Raw genomic sequence first — 18,675 nt, 5'->3', positions numbered from 1 at the left:
AGATATAAAAACTCTGACAACACACGTATAAGCATGTTTTACTTCAATCGTACACCACGTGAATCTATGAATTTACATATTGGCACGAAGTGACAGCGCCCTACGCTCCCTCACAATATTATGCTCATCCCGACGTGATCTATTACAATGTGACCAACATATTTAAACTGCTCAACACTGTGCTTAATAGTTTAAATTTCTTTATCTTCTTCTATCACTAAGAGCTATAAAAAAAATTCTCGGGCCCAACGTTTTAAATTTACTTTAAAATGATTTAAGGATTAATTTATTAAGATTACTAAAACGAATAAAGTTAGGAAATAACAATGGTCATACCTACTCCTTTTCAACATACACACTTGATGTTAAGCTTTTACCATAGCCTATGAACGCTTGCCGCCAGAGGCATTATGCGCGCGTTGCCGACCCTGAAAAAACCTCGTTATCCCTTTTTTGAAGGATCCCATGCTGTAGTCTCTTGGAAAAATTTCGACCGGGAACTAAGTCCATACCTGAAGAGTTCGTGGGAGGAAACATTTCTAAACCGCGCTGTACGTGATCATATAACTAGGCTCTAAGATATGCGGGAGAAGTCACTGTTAATGGCGAGTTGAAGGATGGTAGAAAGTGGCTATGGCCATCGTATTAAACAATTCCTCTGAATACAGTCTGTTGTACAAGCAGTGGAATCATTCTAATAATCTAGTCTATAAACTAGAAAAATGAAAAACGGAATTTTGGGATTTAACATTTATTCACTTGCAATTTATTTACACTAAAAATTTAAACAACCAGTGCGAAATGTATAAACATTGCCTAAGTTTAAGAGGGCTTTTTTTTTTAATATAATGCTAATTATTCAGGGCGTTGCTCTAAATGATAAATTTCATATAATAAACTACAAGTGCTAAATAATATATTTAAAAAACTACTAAACTTAATATTCTATGACATACTGGCAACTATTACATGCAAATATTGCTTCGCCCGCGAGATTTAAAAATCTCGAACATGAATATTGCAATAGTAAAAAAAATATACGATTGAAAAGTGCTTGATTATTACAAAATAAAAGTATTCTAAAATTGTATTCTATTTACATTTTTTTTTATAATTACATAGTGTAATTTAATTGCTGTACTGTTTAGGTGTAAAAAATACATAACAGTTTATATATTTTAAAATATGGAGCACCCTTTTAAATTAACTATTATTTTAATGGGCGATAATGGTATCCCCACCTGCGCAATCGGTATACGCTGGTATGGCACCAGTGAGAGATGATAGATGAAGGTAAAAGCAAGTTAGTTAACCCATTGTAACGGATTTCACAAGAATTAATCAAGATAGTTTACAGGGGAAAATGCATGGAGATCGACCTGATATTGGTAACAATATAACCCATATCAAATTTAATTAAAGGATTATTAATAATGCCGACTACCAATTCTATTGCTACCAATATACGTCATCAGGTCAACCTCCAAATGGTCTTCACGTGGAAACCTTCGCGCTGAATTACGTGTATTCATCACGGTGGGCTAATTGACCTGCCTTTTCATCCTCACCTAATCAGCCCTTATAGGTGCCCCGTCAGCGTACACCGTTAGCGCAGGAGTTTCCATTCCATTATCATATGTTACACACTTAGGTATTATGTTATTTATTTTAGCACATAATTAAATTATCAAACTATTGTGATGTATATAAATATGGCCACTGACCACTTCTGTCCGTTTCTCCGTTTACTTCTTCTAAACCACGTAACGTTATTTAGACCTTTTCCTGAAGGTTTCTATTATATCCTTAAACTTTTAACACAAGTAGACAAATTCAAAAAAATTTAATGAAAACAGAAATTTAAATTTTCGCGTTGTTTACACATATTTTAAATACACTAACCTCGACTTAATGCAATTAAACATTTTTGCAGGTAAACAGTACCATACCTGCATCTTTTTTGCCATCGTGACCACGTCGTGGTACAATCCACGTCGATCGTGTTAAGTCCAGATAGTGTATTTTAAATATAGTCTAATCAAGTCGCCAAAAAGGAAAAATATTTCCATGGCTTATAAGTACAGTTAGCATGTAGACAACCAACCTATTTCAAAGTATACTGTTTCGCCGATGATACCCCCCATGCGTTGCCATTCCTGAGGACTCAGGTGTTATTCCTCTGTACCCAGTTATTTATTTTAAACTACTGAGGTGGCAAACAAGCATACGGCCCACCTGATGGTAAGTGGTTACCGTAGCCTATGAACGCCTGCAATATCAGAGGTATTACGCGTGCGTTGCCGACCCTGAAGAAACCTATTTACCCCCCTTTTGAAGAACTCCATGCTGAAGTCTCTTGGGAAAACCTCGGCAGTGAGCTCATTCCACAACCTGCGTGTTCGTGGGAGGAAACATCTCTGAAACCGCACAGTACGGGACCATTGAGGCTGTAGGACATGAGGATGATGTATAATGAATACAAAGTCGATTGCTTGGGTACCTCTGTTCCATTCGTGTTTCAACCGTGAAGCAGTTGTGTTTGCATGGCTGTGTTTCGGTTTGGAGGGTGGGTTATGGCAGTGAATTTACACAGTACACAGGAATAACACCCGAGTCCTCAGGAATGGCAATGCATGGGAGGTATCATGGCCGAAACAGTATACTTTGTTATGTCCACGGTACTGCACATGTCTATAGGCGACGGTTGCCACTTTCCATCAGGTGGGTCGTCAACTTGTTTGCCATTCTAAGTTGCATAAAAAAACAATTGCAATCAAATTGAGAACCTCCTTTCTTGAAGTCGGTTAAATAGTGCTGCGATCATGTATGGACTGTACCAATGAAGTACAGGTCATATATTCATTCATTCTTGGGGACCAGTTTGAAGAAACTCTGTATAGAAGTTTGTTTCAGATTGTCCGGCGACTTTTCTAGCTTTACGTATTTCCTCTTGATAGGCGTTACATCACGTGCTGGCTTCTCTAACACATCTTTAGACGATCCCTCGTTATATTTTAAAACATACTGTTTCAAACTCTTTGGAGAAGACAAGTCCTTTTTTCTTTTTTGCGAATCGGTTATTTTCAATTTAAGTTGCCTTTCCCGCCATCGAATCTTGACTTTTATATTTTTATCTTTAATAGACAAATTCGTTGACTTTTTCCTTTTTTTCTTGCGTCTCTTTGAGGCCAGTGACAATTTCAAATTACTGTCATTATTCGACAACTCTATCTCTGTGTCGGGCTCGCATTTAACGTTACACTCAACATATTTATTTTTCGACACCTTTTTTCTTTTCCCGCTCTTTTTCATATCGGTAAATTTCCGTTTCCTGTTCGCTTCAATGGCGAAGTCTATGGGCGTTTTCAATTTCTTGCCAGTATTCACTCCCTCAGAATGATTATGTTTGAATTTACATTTAAAATCTCGAACGACTTCATTCAAATATTGATTCTTAAAGCTCTCCACGTCAATATCGACATTTTCCGATTCTAATGTCTCTTTATCTAGCGGACTAAATTTAAACGCGCACTTCTTGGACTTATTAGGACTTTTTATGTTTAATTGCTTAATAAAATCCACGTTCGGACTGGTTTGCTCCATTTGAACTACATTTATGTTGACTACTTCGTTGTTTTCAGATATTTCTAGGCTGGAATCCTTTTTTATATCAACAGTTTTTAATTTGGGCGTGTCTATTATTGGTAAACTGTCGTCGCTGTGGTCTGCTATAAATTCAGGTGGCAATTGGAAGGTGGAACTCGAGGATTCGTCGACATCTATGCACTCCGTTTTAATTGGTGTTACAATACAACAATCTTGTGTCTCTTCATCGACGGAAATAGGCGAAGACAACTTCTTTGGTGTAGTTTTCGATGTTTTTAGCGGACTGTTATACTGAGATTTCGAGGGTGGGATATTTTCTTGTTCCTGAGAAACAAATGATGTATTAAATGTAATTTAACATATTCTTTTGGGGAAACACACTGTCCTTGTTTATAAAACTTAGAATAAGGGGGTGAGCAATATATACCAATATGTATATATTTTAGCTACAATATCTATACACTAGTCCAATAACGAATTTGTTAATAGTCTATAATATATATATATATATATATATATATATATATATATATATATATATATATATATATATATATATATATATATATATTTTTAGATTTTTAACAACTTATCATTCCTCACTGGTGAGGCACCAGTGTTATACCGATAGCATTTGTTAAAATAAAAAATAAAAATAAGAAATTACCTCATTTTCACATTTGATCTCTGTCAGCTTCTTCGGTGAGCACCATTCTTTAACTGGCTCCTTGTTTTTCGGAGATTCCTTCGTTGATGCGTTCAAGAAATTCTCTATAATATCCCTGTAACAATATATATTTACTTGTTAATTTTGTTGGCAACACCTGCCAACAATTATTTATTATATTGGCAACACTGGTAAGGCGGGATCTTTTCCCGCCATTTTTGTTGTATTGATCGTTCAACCTCTAATAAAAATAATAAGTACATTATTGAGGAGTTTGTGCCACACCATGCAGCCAATCTCATCATCATCATATCAGCTGTAAACTATCCACTGTTGGGGCTTAGGCTTCCCCATAAGGGGGATTTTGCCAGTAGTTGCCACGCTTGGCAGGCGGGTTGACAACCGCAGTCAGATTTTGGTGACGTTTTAAGAGGTTTTAAGAGGACACTGCTGCCCATTTCTCGCCCATTAAGTTCCCTTAGTATGTAAATGTTATAATAGGATATCGAAGGATATTTAAGAACAACTTTTTAATAAATTTAAATCTAATTAAAAAATATTTATTGAACAAATACTAAACAATTACTTGAATGGCAAACGTGCATGGTGTTAGTCGATCATGCACGGGCATTTAACAACCATGTAATTTTAGGCATAGTACATTTAAATAAATACACAATGTCAACAGAGATTTAAAAGAGTAACTGTTGAGTTTCTTGTGGACTCTTCTCAACAGATAGCACCATTCCGAACCCTGCAGTAGTTTAAAAAAGAAAATTATTTTACATTTTTCATTACAAGATTTTTAATTTAAAAATAAAAAAGCTATAATATACTAACGTAACAATCCTTTTCTTCACACACAACGGCTTCGGTTTCTTAAAGTTCCGTCTCACTTTCTCCAGCAGTTTCGCGTCTATTGCTATCTCGCTCTGATGCGTCACCTCTATGATGCTGTGCTCGAGCAGCTTCCCGGGTGATTTGATGTCAATGTTCCTGAGGACGGTGGCCTCGACTAGCGGCCGCCTGGGCGGTTTCAGGTTCAATTGCTGACGGCTTGACACTGTATTCCAGTCTATGGACAATTAATATTTTCATTAAGTGGATGTAATAAATAAATAAATATTATAAATGTAAAAGTGTGTTTGTTTGTTTGTTTATTGCATTATAGCTTAACCCTTTTTTGCATATTGGTGGAAATTTCCATAATAACATTTAATGCCCAAAAATTTCACTTTAAGTTGATCGTGTCTAGATACCTTTTTAATGTCCATCGCAGAAAAAAAAACATAGCTGTAAATTTTTTTTTTTAACATGAATTATATCACATTGATTTATTTCACCAATAAAAAAATCATGATATATATAGGGTACTTTTTATCCTAGTCAGGAAATATCTCCCGGTCACACGGACAAAATCGCGGGTAAAAGCTGTTTCTGAGGACTCAGGTGTTTTTTTTTTTTTTATGTGTGAAAACGGTATGGTAACCCCGCCTGCGCTAACGGGATACGCTGGCGGAGCACCAGTGAAGGGTGATAGATGAGAATGAAAACAGGCCAGTTAGCCCATCATGATGAACTCATCAGGAATTAACCATGATAGTTTCCAGGGAGAACCGCAAGGAGATCGACCTGGTTGTGTATATTGCTAGCAATGGGATTCTCAGTTTCCATTACTAACAATCCCTTTCCACCCAGGACTCAGGTGTTATACCTCTGTACCCTGTAAATTCACTGCAAATTAAAACCTTTCTCTTTATAATATTAATATAGATAAATACAAAGTTATGTTTTAGTTTAGTTGCACCCGCGCGAAGCCGGGGCGAGCGGCTAGTCTATATGATATGTACTTGAAATAATAATAAAAAAAAATACCTTTCTCATCCTTCTCAGTTTTAATTTGAATGCAATCTTGCGATGTAGAAGAACTGCTTGCTCTGAAAAAATAACAAGGAAGACTGTACAAAAGTCTACTTGGGTACTAATGTCCCGCTCTTGCTTTTGCTACCAAGAAACTGGGCTTTTGCATGGCTCTTTCGGTTTAAAGGGTAGAATATGGATAGATATAGAAAATATCTTTCAAAAAGGGTGTATTAAGGTCTCTAGGGTCAATGACAGCGTGACGTCCTTGGCGTTACAGGCGTCCATAGACTGCGGTAACTTCGTTCACCATCAGACGAGCCATAAGCTTGTTTACTACTATAGTGATGGGGGGGGGGGGGGGAGGGTTTTGTTAGTGATGTGTTCTAACAGCCCCATTACGGGGGGAAAGGGATTGTTAGCAATGGAGTTCGTCATTGCTAGCAATATGCCCTATCAGGTCGACCTCCACGTGGTTCCCCCTAGAAACCATCGTGAACAATTCTTGTTGAATCCATCACGATGGGCTAATTGACCTGCTTCATCCTCATCTATCATCCCTCACTGGTGCCCCGCCGGTGTATACCAATAGCGCGGGCGGGGTTACCATTCCATTATAACCCATTAAAAAAGAAAACAGCCCCATTGCTAGCAACACAGGAAGTGTCGATAGTTTCTAAGGAGAGCCACATGGAGATCGACCTGAGCAGATATATAGCTTGCTTGTCCCCGCCTCTATAGGCGACGGTTACACTGTTCCATGCACTAAAAGACTTGAAAACAACAACTTATAATAGTTGTCACAAGCTTTATTATTTTAATAATTCAAAGGAATCGAAAGATCATCGACACACGATCCGCCATCTTGTGACGGCGGCCATTTTGATAACATTACAGTATTGAATTATTGCATATTGTATTGTGACCAGAACTAAAGACACATAATAAACATAACAACCTCATTTAGATACAGATGTTTAAGCTGATCCAAATTTACAAATGAAGTCGTACTTACTTTTATTATTATTACATGTATATTACCATAGCTAATAACGCAACTTTTAAAATATTTGTACTCTAGTATTATTTAATTTGGTACAAAGGGAGATTTTGTACAAAAGTCGATTGCTTGGGTACCTCTGTCCCATTCGTGTTTCAACCGTGAAGCAGTTGTGTTTGTATGGCTGTGTTTCGGTTTGAAGGGTGGGATACGGCGTGAATTTACAGGCTACAGAGGAATAACACCTGAGTCCTCAGGAATGGCAACGCATGGGGGGTACCATGGGCGAAACAGTATACTCTGTTATGTACATGGTACTGCTCATGCCTATAGGCGCAGTTACCACTTTCCATCAGGTGGGCCGTCAGCTTGTTTGCCATTCTAAGTTGTATAAAAAAAAAACTTCATTTCATACTGTATAATTATGTTAAAGAAAATATTTTATTGTATTTAATTTTTGTTATATCACTACATAGTGTAAAACAAAGTCGCTGTCGCTGTCTGTCCGTCCCTATGTATGCTTAAATCTTTAAAACTACGCAACGGATTTTGAAGCGGTTTTTTTAGATAGATAGAGTGATTCAAGAGGAAGGTTTATATGTATAATACATGCATAATATTGTAGAGAAACATTGATAATTTTAAAGGTTTCTAACGTGATGTAATGTAATGTGCACCCGTGCGAAGCCGGGGCGAGTCGTATACATTATAATGCAATATGCTGCTGGTGTTCCTTTAAATAAATAAATACTGTAAATTACATATATACAAAATTTAAACACAATCGGATATCAAGAAGTGGTTCTAATTTATCTAAACAAAATAAAATTTGAGCTAAACAAACAAACATTGCAATTTCAATAAAAGTTTGTAATAAAAAAAAGAAAACGTAAAGCTGTATGTACTCACGCGTGCGCCTTGGTCCGCCTGAGCGACATCCGCGCGCGCATCAGAGGCCGCGCGGCTTGCGCCGGCGCACGCTCCGCCTGTATCACTGGAAATCAATAAAAACTTCAATGTCAGAGGAAGAACACCTGAGTCCTCAGGAATGGCAACGCATGGGGGGTATCGTGAGCGAAACAGTATACTCTGTTATGTCCATAGTACCGCTCATGTCTATAGGCGACGGTTACCACTTTCTATCAGATGGGCCGCAAGCTTGATCGCCATTCTAAGTTGCATAATAAAAAAAAAAAGTGACGGAGTTATGAGGTAACAAACATTGTAAAAAAATCCAACAGAATCTAAAACCTCCTTCTTTTTAAAGTCGGTTGAAAATAATAATAATAATAATTTATTTATTTGCTCGAAATATGGTAATAATAAAGGTCTTAAATATAATAGATCTACACATTTCGCCTTATCTTAAGGCATGCAAATTTAGTATTATAATTTAGTGGCTTACGTATATTAATAGCCTAGTAGGAGTCAATCCATAAATATTGGCAGCCGCACACATACCAATATACAAAAAACAAATACATAACAAGTCAAAAACTACAAATAGCATACAACACAATATTAATTTTAGACATAGGTTTAGAGAATGATACCTCGGAATTGACCAGAATTGTGAATGTATACTAATTATAAACAAAAATTACCTGCTTCAATACTGTTGGCCAACGTTTCTAGATCTTCAGGCGCGGCAGGCCGGCACACGCGGCACACGTAGTGCTCTGGATGGACACCACAGACCATAGAACCCTCAGTAAAATTCCCAGAGGCACTAGCGGATCCACCAGGGCCTCTATTTGATTCACCAGTGCTTCTATTAGAATAAACAGTGCCTGGAGGAGAGTCGTCAGTGCTATTAGTGGAGTCCCCTGTACTCCCAGAAGAGTCCTCACCGCTAGATTCAGAGTCCATGGTAAGACAATGCAGATGGATGCCACTGCTACCGCATAGGATGCATAGCTTTATATCCCAGGGTCTGGAAAACAAATATTACCTTATGGGATTACATTTATAAGGTGAAATTGAATTTAGTGTAAATTACTTACTATTGCTACTAGAACAACCTACACTAGATGAAGTGACGACATCAAATGTATTTTTTTTTTAACGAATGATAATGGTATGGTAACCCCGTCTGCGCTATCGGTATACACTGACGGAGTACCAGTGATAGATGACTGATGAGGATGAAAGCCAGTTAGCCCATCATGACGAATTCAACTAGAATTAGCCACGATGGTTTCCAGGGGGAACCACATGGAGATCGACCTGACAGGGTATATTGCCAGTAATGGGGCTACTAATCCCCATTACTAACAATCCCTTCTCCTTCCCCCCCTCAAATGCATTGCAGGGAGTGGATGCAGGTGGCTCAGGACCATTCCTTATGGCAGTCTATGGGGGAGGCCTATGCCCAGCAGTAAAGGGATAATGGGAGAAATAATGATTATTGCTACTTGTGAAAAGTGGCGAAGTCCCCCTTATGGGGAAGGTTTACGTTCAACAGAGGACAGTTAATGACTGAGAGAGAATAATGATTGCCACTCGATCCAATGATGGTTACGGCCATTTCTACCATTGTACAGATCTCCACCTGCAACATACCATCTAAGCTTGACTTCAGCTATAAAAGAAGGAAATTCAAATACATTTAAAGCTGACAACAACTCACCCGTCACCGTCGTGGCGGCGGCCGCGCGGGCACTGGCACCAGATGGCGTCGCAGGCGGCCTCCCGTTCGTATATCTCCGCGAACGCGTTCTGCTCCAGTTCCCACGCTGCGTCCCTGCGGTCATCGTCATCATTAATTAGCATTATTAAGTTTTTTATAGATGACAATGGAATGGCAACCCTGCCTACGTGGGGAGAGATGAGATAGTTAGTAATTGGGATTAGAAGCCCTCTTGCTTCCAATATACTATATCAGGTCGACCTCCTCGTGGTTCCCCCTGGAAACCATCGTGATTGATTTATTGTTACATTCGTCACGGTGGGCTAACTGACCTGCTTCATTCTCACCTATCATCCCTGGTGCCCCGCCAGCGTATACCGATAGCGCAGGCGGGGTTACCATTCCATTATCGTCCATTAAAAAAAAAACCTGCCTACGTTATCGGTATACGCTGGAGGGAAACCAATGATGGATGATAGGGGAATTTGAAGATCAGTTTAATCATCATGACGAATTCCATATAAATTAACCAAGAGGGTTTCTGTTGTAAATAGCAGGATGCAGCAATAAAACATATGTATTTGAGATATAAAATAAAAAGTTTAGTGAAAAAAAAAATACGAGACATGTCTTATAAAAATCTGACATAGAACAAACTTAAAAATAATACATTGTTCTAAAAAACCTCAGTGTCAACAGCCAGTATTAAAACTTCAACAGTTTCCAGGAGTACCACATATGATAAATTATTATAATTGAAAATTTTTATTTTGAAGGCAAAGAAGTATTAGAAGATTCTCGATTTAGATTCAGATTCTTTATTTGAATTAAACATGGTTACATTAGATGGTCAGTTGTGTATATTTCAAGCTACACATTTCACCGAAATACTGGTATGCAAAATTTATTAAAATACTATAATTTAAAAAAAAATAAATCCGAAATCCAATGAAAATTCTTAAATAATTTTTGAAAATTAACACATATTGGCTTTTAACATTTCAGAAAGAAAGAAAAATTATTTAGTAACATATGTAATTACAAAACAAGTTCTAGTCACTAAAAGGGGGGGGGGGGAAGGGATTGTTAGTAATGGGGTCTAATGAACCCATTGCTAGCAATACACTATCAGGTCGACCTCCACGTGGTTCCCCCTGGAAACCATCGTGAAAAATTCTTGTTGAATTCGTCACAATGGGTTAACTGACCTACTTCATCCTCACCTATCATCCTTCACTGGTGCCCCGCTGGTGTATACCGATAGCTTACTCGGCAAGTGTCGGTAGTCGTTACGGGTAATCAACATAGTAAAACATACTAAAAGATTTTATAATAAACTGCCGGAATCTGCATTAAATCTGACAGAGAGGCAATTCAAATCTTATATTAAACAATTTTTATGTAAGAAAGCCTATTACAGGATAGACGAATTCATAGATGACAACATATCAAGTAAATAATTAGTTTATTAGCATACAACGTTATAATTTTATTTTCTCATTGCTTTCTTGATTTAATTGATTAATTTTAGAAATATGAAAGCGTAGCGGTTTTTTGTATTAATTGCCGCATGCATTCTTATGTAAAATGTGAATACTATAACTATCAGATGGCAATTGTGAGTAGCTTTGACGTGGTCTAGTGTTTTGAGTAGTCATGCTCACTAAAATGTCCAGACTTGTGGCGGCGTGGTGGGCCGGGTCATTGGGCTCCCTAAAATATGGTCGAGCGCAGTGATGGCTGGCTCATCCGTCATACTCGTGAACGGATGCTGCTTGTAGGGACTGGTCTGCTCTAATCACTGACTGATTTCCTCTTATTAATTGTTTAACCAGTTGGTTATGTATTCAATATTTTTTCTTTTTGAGTATTTAATTGAATTAGTGCTAATTGGTGGTTTGTATTCACACAATTAAACTTAAAAATGTAAAGTAATAATAAAATTATTTAAAAGAGCAACACGCAAGTTTCTTGCTCGTTCTTCTTGTGATGAGACAGCTTTCCGAACGAGCGGTAGATTAAAAAAAATGTAATGACTTTTCAAAAGTGCTTCAATGTAAGTTTATTTGAATAAATGATTTCTATTCTATTCTATTCATTTTTTTTTTTTTTATACAACTTAGAATAGCAAACAAGCTGACGGCCCACCTGATAGAAAGTGTTAACCGTCGCCTATAGACATAACAGTTGCGTTACCAATTCTGAGGACACAGATGTTGTTCCTCTGTACTCAGTAAATTCACTGCCATATTCCACCCATCAAACCGAAACACAGCCATGTAAAAAAATACATACATTTAGTAAAACATAAAGTTTCAAGAAGTCTTTTATAATAGAATAATCAATTCTCTCGTTCTTTGCTTACTTCTGAATCACGCAACAATCTTTGATACGAGATTCCTTGTCATTTACACAGAAGAGTCCTATGTACAATTTACGGCCGGGTGAAGCCGGGAGGGATCACTAGTGAAGCTATAAACGTACTCACCTATCTGGCACGTAATATCCTTGACTGATGACCGCCTCGTAGAAATTGTCTTTGTCGTTGCACAGCGGACATTTCAAATAGTGCATGCCGGCGCTGAGAGCCATGCGCTGTAAAAAAAATATATATAAAAATTTAAAAAGAATGTCTAATAGCCAATAGTTCTATAAACTGATGAAACAGTTTTTTAATAGTATCTAATTTTCACATGATTTTTTTTTTTTTTAAGTTTAAAAAAAGAGGCCTTTTTCGCTTGCGCGAACCAGCAACTCGAGACGATTTCGGCCTTTCGAGAAAACAATCTTATCGCATACTGTAAATAAGGAGATGCAGTTACAAAAGACCATAGCGTCGTAGCAGCGTAGTTCGATTTAAAGTTTTAAAACACTCGGGCGCCGCAGCAGCGCCGCTCGAGTTGCCACTTCGAATCGGCCGGGCGCCGTATCCGCGCCGCTCGAGTGCAAAGGGTTAATTCAATTCAATATAACACCATGTTGTATATTTTTTAAAGTTATATAAAAACATAGTGGCTCAAGAAAGACAAGAATGTGAACGGTTGGAGGAGACCTTTGGCGATTTGGCAAACAGATCTACAGAAAATAAATAAGAAGCAAATACTAAGTTATTTTGTTTTTATAGTTTTTTTTTTATTTTAAGTTTAATGTTTGTTTTTAACCAGTGTTACTAGGTTAAGTTGATCTGAATAAATGAATGTAAGCCTTTACCATAAGGGGAGTTTTGCCAGTACTTGCCACGCTTGGCAGGCGGGTTGGCAACCGGAGTTAGGCTTTAAAGATGTTTTAAGAAGGATGTTGCTGCTCATCCAGTGACCAATAAGTTTCTTTAGATCCCAGGGGTGGGCATAAGACAATTTTAAGGTGGGCACGACCCAACCGCCCCGCCCCCATCGCCTCTCTTAAATACGTCTATGATCATGAGTGTTACCTGTAAACAAGTCCTGTGGAACCAGGCATCTCGAGCACAGCACGGCGGCCAGAACGTCTCCGGCGTTGGATACCCAGCCACTTCTTCATAACATATCACACACACCGTCTCTGTGGATATACGGATTTATATTTTATTAATATTTTACCAGAGGGAGACTGTACAAAAGTCGTTTGCTTGGGTACCTCTGTCCCATCCACAAAAGAAATTAGATTAAACGAATTGACGGAATGTAGAAAATCAAACCGCTCCTTTAGATAGCAAGGAAAAGAAGAGTTAAAAAGGATATTGTGGAGTAGTGAAGGAATGTGAAAATTCCGCAGAAAACGAATAGGAAGTTTCGTGTTTCAATCGTAAAGCAGTTGTGTTTGCATGGCTGTGTTTCGGTTTGAAGGGTGGGATATGGCAGTGAATTTACAGGATACAGAGGAATAACACCTGAGTCTGAGAGAGTGAGGGGGTACCATAGGCGAAACAGTATACAGTGTTATGTCCATGGTACTGCTCATGTCTATAAACGACGGCTACCACTTTCCATCAGGTGGGCCGTCAGCTTGTTTGCAATTCTAAGTTGTATAAAAATAAAAAATTTTCGCCTTTTTTTGCATTGTCATACAAAACAAATAAATGAATCTAGGAATTTAATCATAATTTTATTTTCATAAATATATGAGGGTCAAAATGGAACAGATAAGACCACCTTTTGTACCTTTGTGTATATATTTTAATTCTGTACTTTATGCTACTGTATTTCACTTGAATTGTTTATTTTTGTTTCTGGTGAAATAAAGAGTTAAATAAATAAATACCTTCGCATATATTGGAGTCACTACTACATCCATCACGGTCTAATGTCGCATGTTGTTCCTTCTTCCTGGCCTTTGCCATTCTGATCCTGGCATTGACCATTATATTGGGGGCGATAATTTGTTTCGGCGCATGATTCTGGCAATATGATCTGAAAAATATAATAATTATATATATAATAATAAATATATATAAATAATAAATGGGATAGTCCTTCCATTACTTCCTTCAAGAGAATACTGAAATCATATCTTTTAATCAATTGTACATGATAGTTCCATGCACTTATACACACATATATATATATATATATATATATATATATATATATATATATATATATATATACACACATATATGTATATATAATATTTATCTATTTACGTATTTATTTATTTATATATTTATTCACAATAGTGTTTGCTGTATTTACATTATTTTCACCGGTACCTTTCCTGCACTGGATTACCCAAATTAAATTTTTTCTCTCTAACTACACTGGGTTGATTGGAAGAGATCTCTTTCAGAGATAAGCCCTCTCTTGCTCGTCGCATATATTGTTTAAGTGTAATAAAGAATATATATATATATAATTCGTGTGAGGAAGACTTTGTACAAACGTTATCTTTGTTTTATAACACTGAGTTTTTTTTTTAATGGGTGATAATGGAAAGGCAACCCCACTTGCGCTATCGGTATACGCTGGCGAGATACCATTAAGGGATGATAGGTGACGATGAAATCAGGTCAGTTAGCCTATCGTGACGAATTCCACTAGAATTAATCACGATGATTACCAGGAGAAACCGCGTGGAGGTCATACTGATAGGGTGTATTGTTAGCAATAGGTTCATTAGACCCCATTACTAACAATCCCTCTCCTCCCGGAGGAATATACCACTGAGTTGCAAATAAGCATACAGCCCAATACTTGGTAAGCGGTTACGAGTCTATGAATGCCTGCAATACCAGTTGCCACAATTAGGAGCCGCAATTAGGCTTTGGTGATGTAACAGAGACGCTGCTGCCCATTCCTCGACCCTTTAGTTCCCTCAGCCGCCTCTTACGACACCCAAAGGGAAAGGAAGGGGTGGCCCATTCTAGCCGGGTCCACACATGGATTCCATTTATTCACTCATTCCTATTATACCAAAAAATAAATTATTAATATTCATTTAGAGGAGACTTTAAATACACCTGTATTTCTTATACGTATGTATGTTTTTTTTTTTTTAATTTTTTTCCATTGCTTCTGCCGCTATGTTTTAATGCGACAACCTTTATATCTTTGTCATATTGGCTATCTTATACATTTACTGAGTTTTTATATGTATGTATGTATGTTTTTTTTTTTTTGATGGGTGAAAATGGTATGGTAACCCCGCCTGCGCTAACGGGATACGCTAGCGGAGCACCAGTGAAGGGTGATAGATGAGAATGAAAACAGGCCAGTTAGCCCATCATGATGAATTCATCAGGAATTAACCATGATAGTTTCCAGGGGGAACCGCGAGGAGGTCGACCTGGTTGGGAATATTGCTAGCAATGGGATTCTCAGTCTCCATTACTAACAATCCCTTTCCCCCCTATGTATGTATGTTACATGATATCTTCTGCATTTTTCTTATCCCTTTCAACAATCTATAGAGATTATCAAGAGATTGTCACTGCATGTGTTGATCTTACTTTTGTTTGAGCTGTTATTTATATAAATATGTAAAATATGTCCGTTTTACTGAAATAACTTACTTGTAAGTCCCATAAAACAGTGACACGGCCATTCTTCGCCTCCCGCACGGTAGGTGGAATTGCTTACGGCACTGGCTGACGGAGCACCCCAGGGAGGCACCATCGCGGCCGCAATAGGAGCATCTCTGTGGGACAATTGTCATAATAATCATCATCGTCATCATCATCATCATTTTAACCGTTAACTGTCCTCTGCTGAACATAAGCCTTCCCCATAAGGGGAGTTTTGCCAGTAGTTGCCACACTTGGCAGATGGGTTAGCAATAGTAGTTAGGTTTTTAGAGATGGTTTAAGAAGGACGCTGCTGCCCATCCCTCGTCCTGTCTTAGTAGTCTTTTACGACACCCTCGAGAAATGAAGGGGTGGCCTATTCTATGCCGGGACCACACGGCCACTTTTCTAATATAAGCATTTTAATAAAAAAATTTCCTATTTAATTTGAACGGCTTCTTTATACAATTTAGGATGACAAACAAGCTAACAATCCACCTGATGGAAAATGGTAACCATAGCCTGTAGATATGAACAGTACCATGGATATAACAGAGTACTGTGTGCCCTGTGTTGTCCATGATCCCTACATGGGTTGTCATTCCTGAGGACTAAGGTATTGATGATTGTTAATAATGCCAGTCATATTGCTAGCAATGTACCCTGTCAGATCGACCTCCATGTGGTACCCCCTGAAAACCATCATGCCGAATGCCTGGTGTATTCATCATTCATCTTAGAAGATTCCTACCAGGAAACATTTTCCAAAATTTAAGGGCCAAATGAAACAAATATTTGATGTTGAAATTACATACTGCTTAACAATATCAAAAATGTTAAAATACAATTTTCAATAACCTCATTCTCAGTTTCAGTGCTGAACATTTAACACTCTGTGCAGCAATCTCTAATAATTTGCCTGAAAATGCCTCATTTAGAGGTACACACACACATGTCACAAAATATGCATGAAAAAATGGCAGGTGGAGGTTAATGATTAATATGGAAAGTTCTGGAAATTCTGTAATAGTGGTGGTCAATCTTAAAGTGTTGGCATTCACAAACATACTAACGGTAGCAGAATTAAACAAAACAAGTCTAATCAAATAACCAGTGATGAATTTGAATTCACTCTATACAATCTATCTAATCTATCTAATCAATTTAAATATCTTATGGCTGTTTCAGTTGAAGGGTGGGATATGGCATGAATTTACTAGGTACAGAGGAATAACACCTGAGTCCTCAGGAATGGCAACGCATAGGGGGTATCGTGGACGAAACAGTATACTGTGTTATGTCCATGGTACTGCTCATGTCTATAGGCGACGGTTACCACTTTCCATCAGGTGGACCGTCAGCTTGTTTGCCATTCTAAGTTGTATAAAAAAAAGTACTCTATACAAGTATAACTATTTTTTCTTATTAATATTGAAAGTATAAAAAAACCTTACATGTTTCTTACTCCGCTCCACTTCTGCCAGTATATCAGGATACAGGAATCCAAACAGTCCCTCCTCATCTTTGCCTTTTTGCACCAGGCAACAAGACAGCAACTGTTGATAAGTTATACAGGTATTGATTTATTTAACTCTTTATTCCGTTAATATATAAAAATATAAATTGACAAATAGAAAATTCAAATAAAATACAGTAGTATAGATTACAGATCAAAATATAGGCATGAAAGTTTCAAAATACAGTCTAACCCTCTAACTGGCCATCCTACATGCAGAATCTATTAGTTTAATTTTATGCATCCCATGATTTCAACATGCTCACATTTTTTTGTTCGACATTGTTGATGCATTGATGTTTTAATACTGCGATTTTTGTTTTAATAGATTGATATTATTTCTCAGAATCTCACTATACAGCTGAATACTCATACTGCTACTTGTTGCCAAAGGATGTGTTTTATTGTTGTGAAAAAAAATGCAGTCAAAGGGTTAATGGAAAGCAGACAGATAAGTATTCATCATATTTTTTAACTACCTTAAAAATATAAGGGATTATTTTAAATTGATTATTTCAAACCTACTGCAAAATATTGCAGAAGCAACTTTTGACTTTGAAATCTGAATAAAGCTAAAGGGTCTTTTTTGAACATTGTAAATTCAGCTGTGAGAGTGACTGTTAATAATGGGGACTACAAGCCCAATTCTTTTAGTGTACAATACAGACACAGACTACTGATATTATAATAAATTTCTGTTTCAACCTAGATTTGAACTCAACGTAATTATCTAAAATGCTTAAATAATTGTTAAGTTTGAATCTTAAAATTTACTTATAACTATTGTTTGGATGTTTTTTTACTCCATAACACATATCGTAAGTGAATGGATTTTAATGAATTTTGTTGTGCAGTAGATCAAATCCTAGATTAAGATATAAGATAACTTCAAATTGCTTTAAAACTACTGGTTACAGTTAATTATGTATAACAAAACGAGCTTATGACATAAAAACAAACGTACAAAAAATGACTTACAACACAAAAATAATGACATTTTATATCGCCAATAGCATACAACTTGCCGTATATTATCTCATCATCTACATCATCACGGCAAAATACACAAGGACCTTTCTCTCTAGTCACTAATTTTGCTAGCACCTTAGTCCTACGCGATGCTACTTTCCTACTAGACATATTTATTTAAATACTTTATTTTATTTATTTACATTTCTTTAAAAACTTTATTAATTAGACTAGAATAGAATTGCTTTCACAACTTATATCAAGACTAATTATTTATATAGAAAATTTATAAATTAAACTAAAGTTAGATGAACAAACGTCAATGTAATGATTTACTTTGGCGGGACTTTATTTTTTTTAATCTTTAGAATTAGTGCTCTACAATATGGCCGATTCTGAAGTAAGAAATAAAAAAAAATTAATCTATTGCAACTTTATATTTGAATTTGAC

General features: G+C 36.9%; 1 protein-coding gene across 1 annotated transcript; it reads right to left on the bottom strand.

Annotated features, from left to right (window-relative positions):
• Nucleotides 1-723: 723 nt before the first annotated feature.
• On the bottom strand, nucleotides 724-18,561 carry LOC113513170 (uncharacterized). Its single transcript, XM_052892317.1, has 13 exons — nucleotides 18,234-18,561; nucleotides 17,194-17,295; nucleotides 15,749-15,873; nucleotides 14,002-14,150; nucleotides 13,193-13,302; nucleotides 12,251-12,357; nucleotides 9,763-9,876; nucleotides 8,738-9,066; nucleotides 8,043-8,127; nucleotides 6,149-6,210; nucleotides 5,114-5,348; nucleotides 4,274-4,388; nucleotides 724-3,930 (listed from the first exon to the last, which is right to left on the bottom strand). Exons 1-13 carry the CDS (start codon nucleotides 18,393-18,395, stop codon nucleotides 2,860-2,862), a joined length of 2,766 nt encoding a protein of 921 aa, XP_052748277.1. The 5' UTR covers nucleotides 18,396-18,561; the 3' UTR covers nucleotides 724-2,859.
• Nucleotides 18,562-18,675: the final 114 nt, after the last annotated feature.

This window comes from Galleria mellonella, unplaced genomic scaffold (assembly GCF_026898425.1).
Source record: "Galleria mellonella isolate WM207_F2 unplaced genomic scaffold, CSIRO_AGI_GalMel_v1 utg150, whole genome shotgun sequence".
Classification (NCBI taxonomy): Eukaryota; Metazoa; Arthropoda; class Insecta; order Lepidoptera; family Pyralidae; genus Galleria; species Galleria mellonella.
Note: the sequence above shows the minus strand (reverse complement) of the source record. Positions and strands in the feature narration are given on the sequence as shown.

Excerpts from the sequence above, each read along its gene's own strand:
- LOC113513170 (XM_052892317.1), bottom strand. The coding sequence starts at position 18,395 with ATGTCTAGTAGGAAAGTAGCATCGCGTAGGACTAAGGTGCTAGCAAAA. Across the intron at positions 17,296-18,233 it reads AATGTCATTATTTTTGTGTT|TTGCTGTCTTGTTGCCTGGT; the intron begins GTAAGTCATTTT and ends ACTTATCAACAG. Across the intron at positions 13,303-14,001 it reads TGACTCCAATATATGCGAAG|AGACGGTGTGTGTGATATGT; the intron begins GTATTTATTTAT and ends GTATATCCACAG.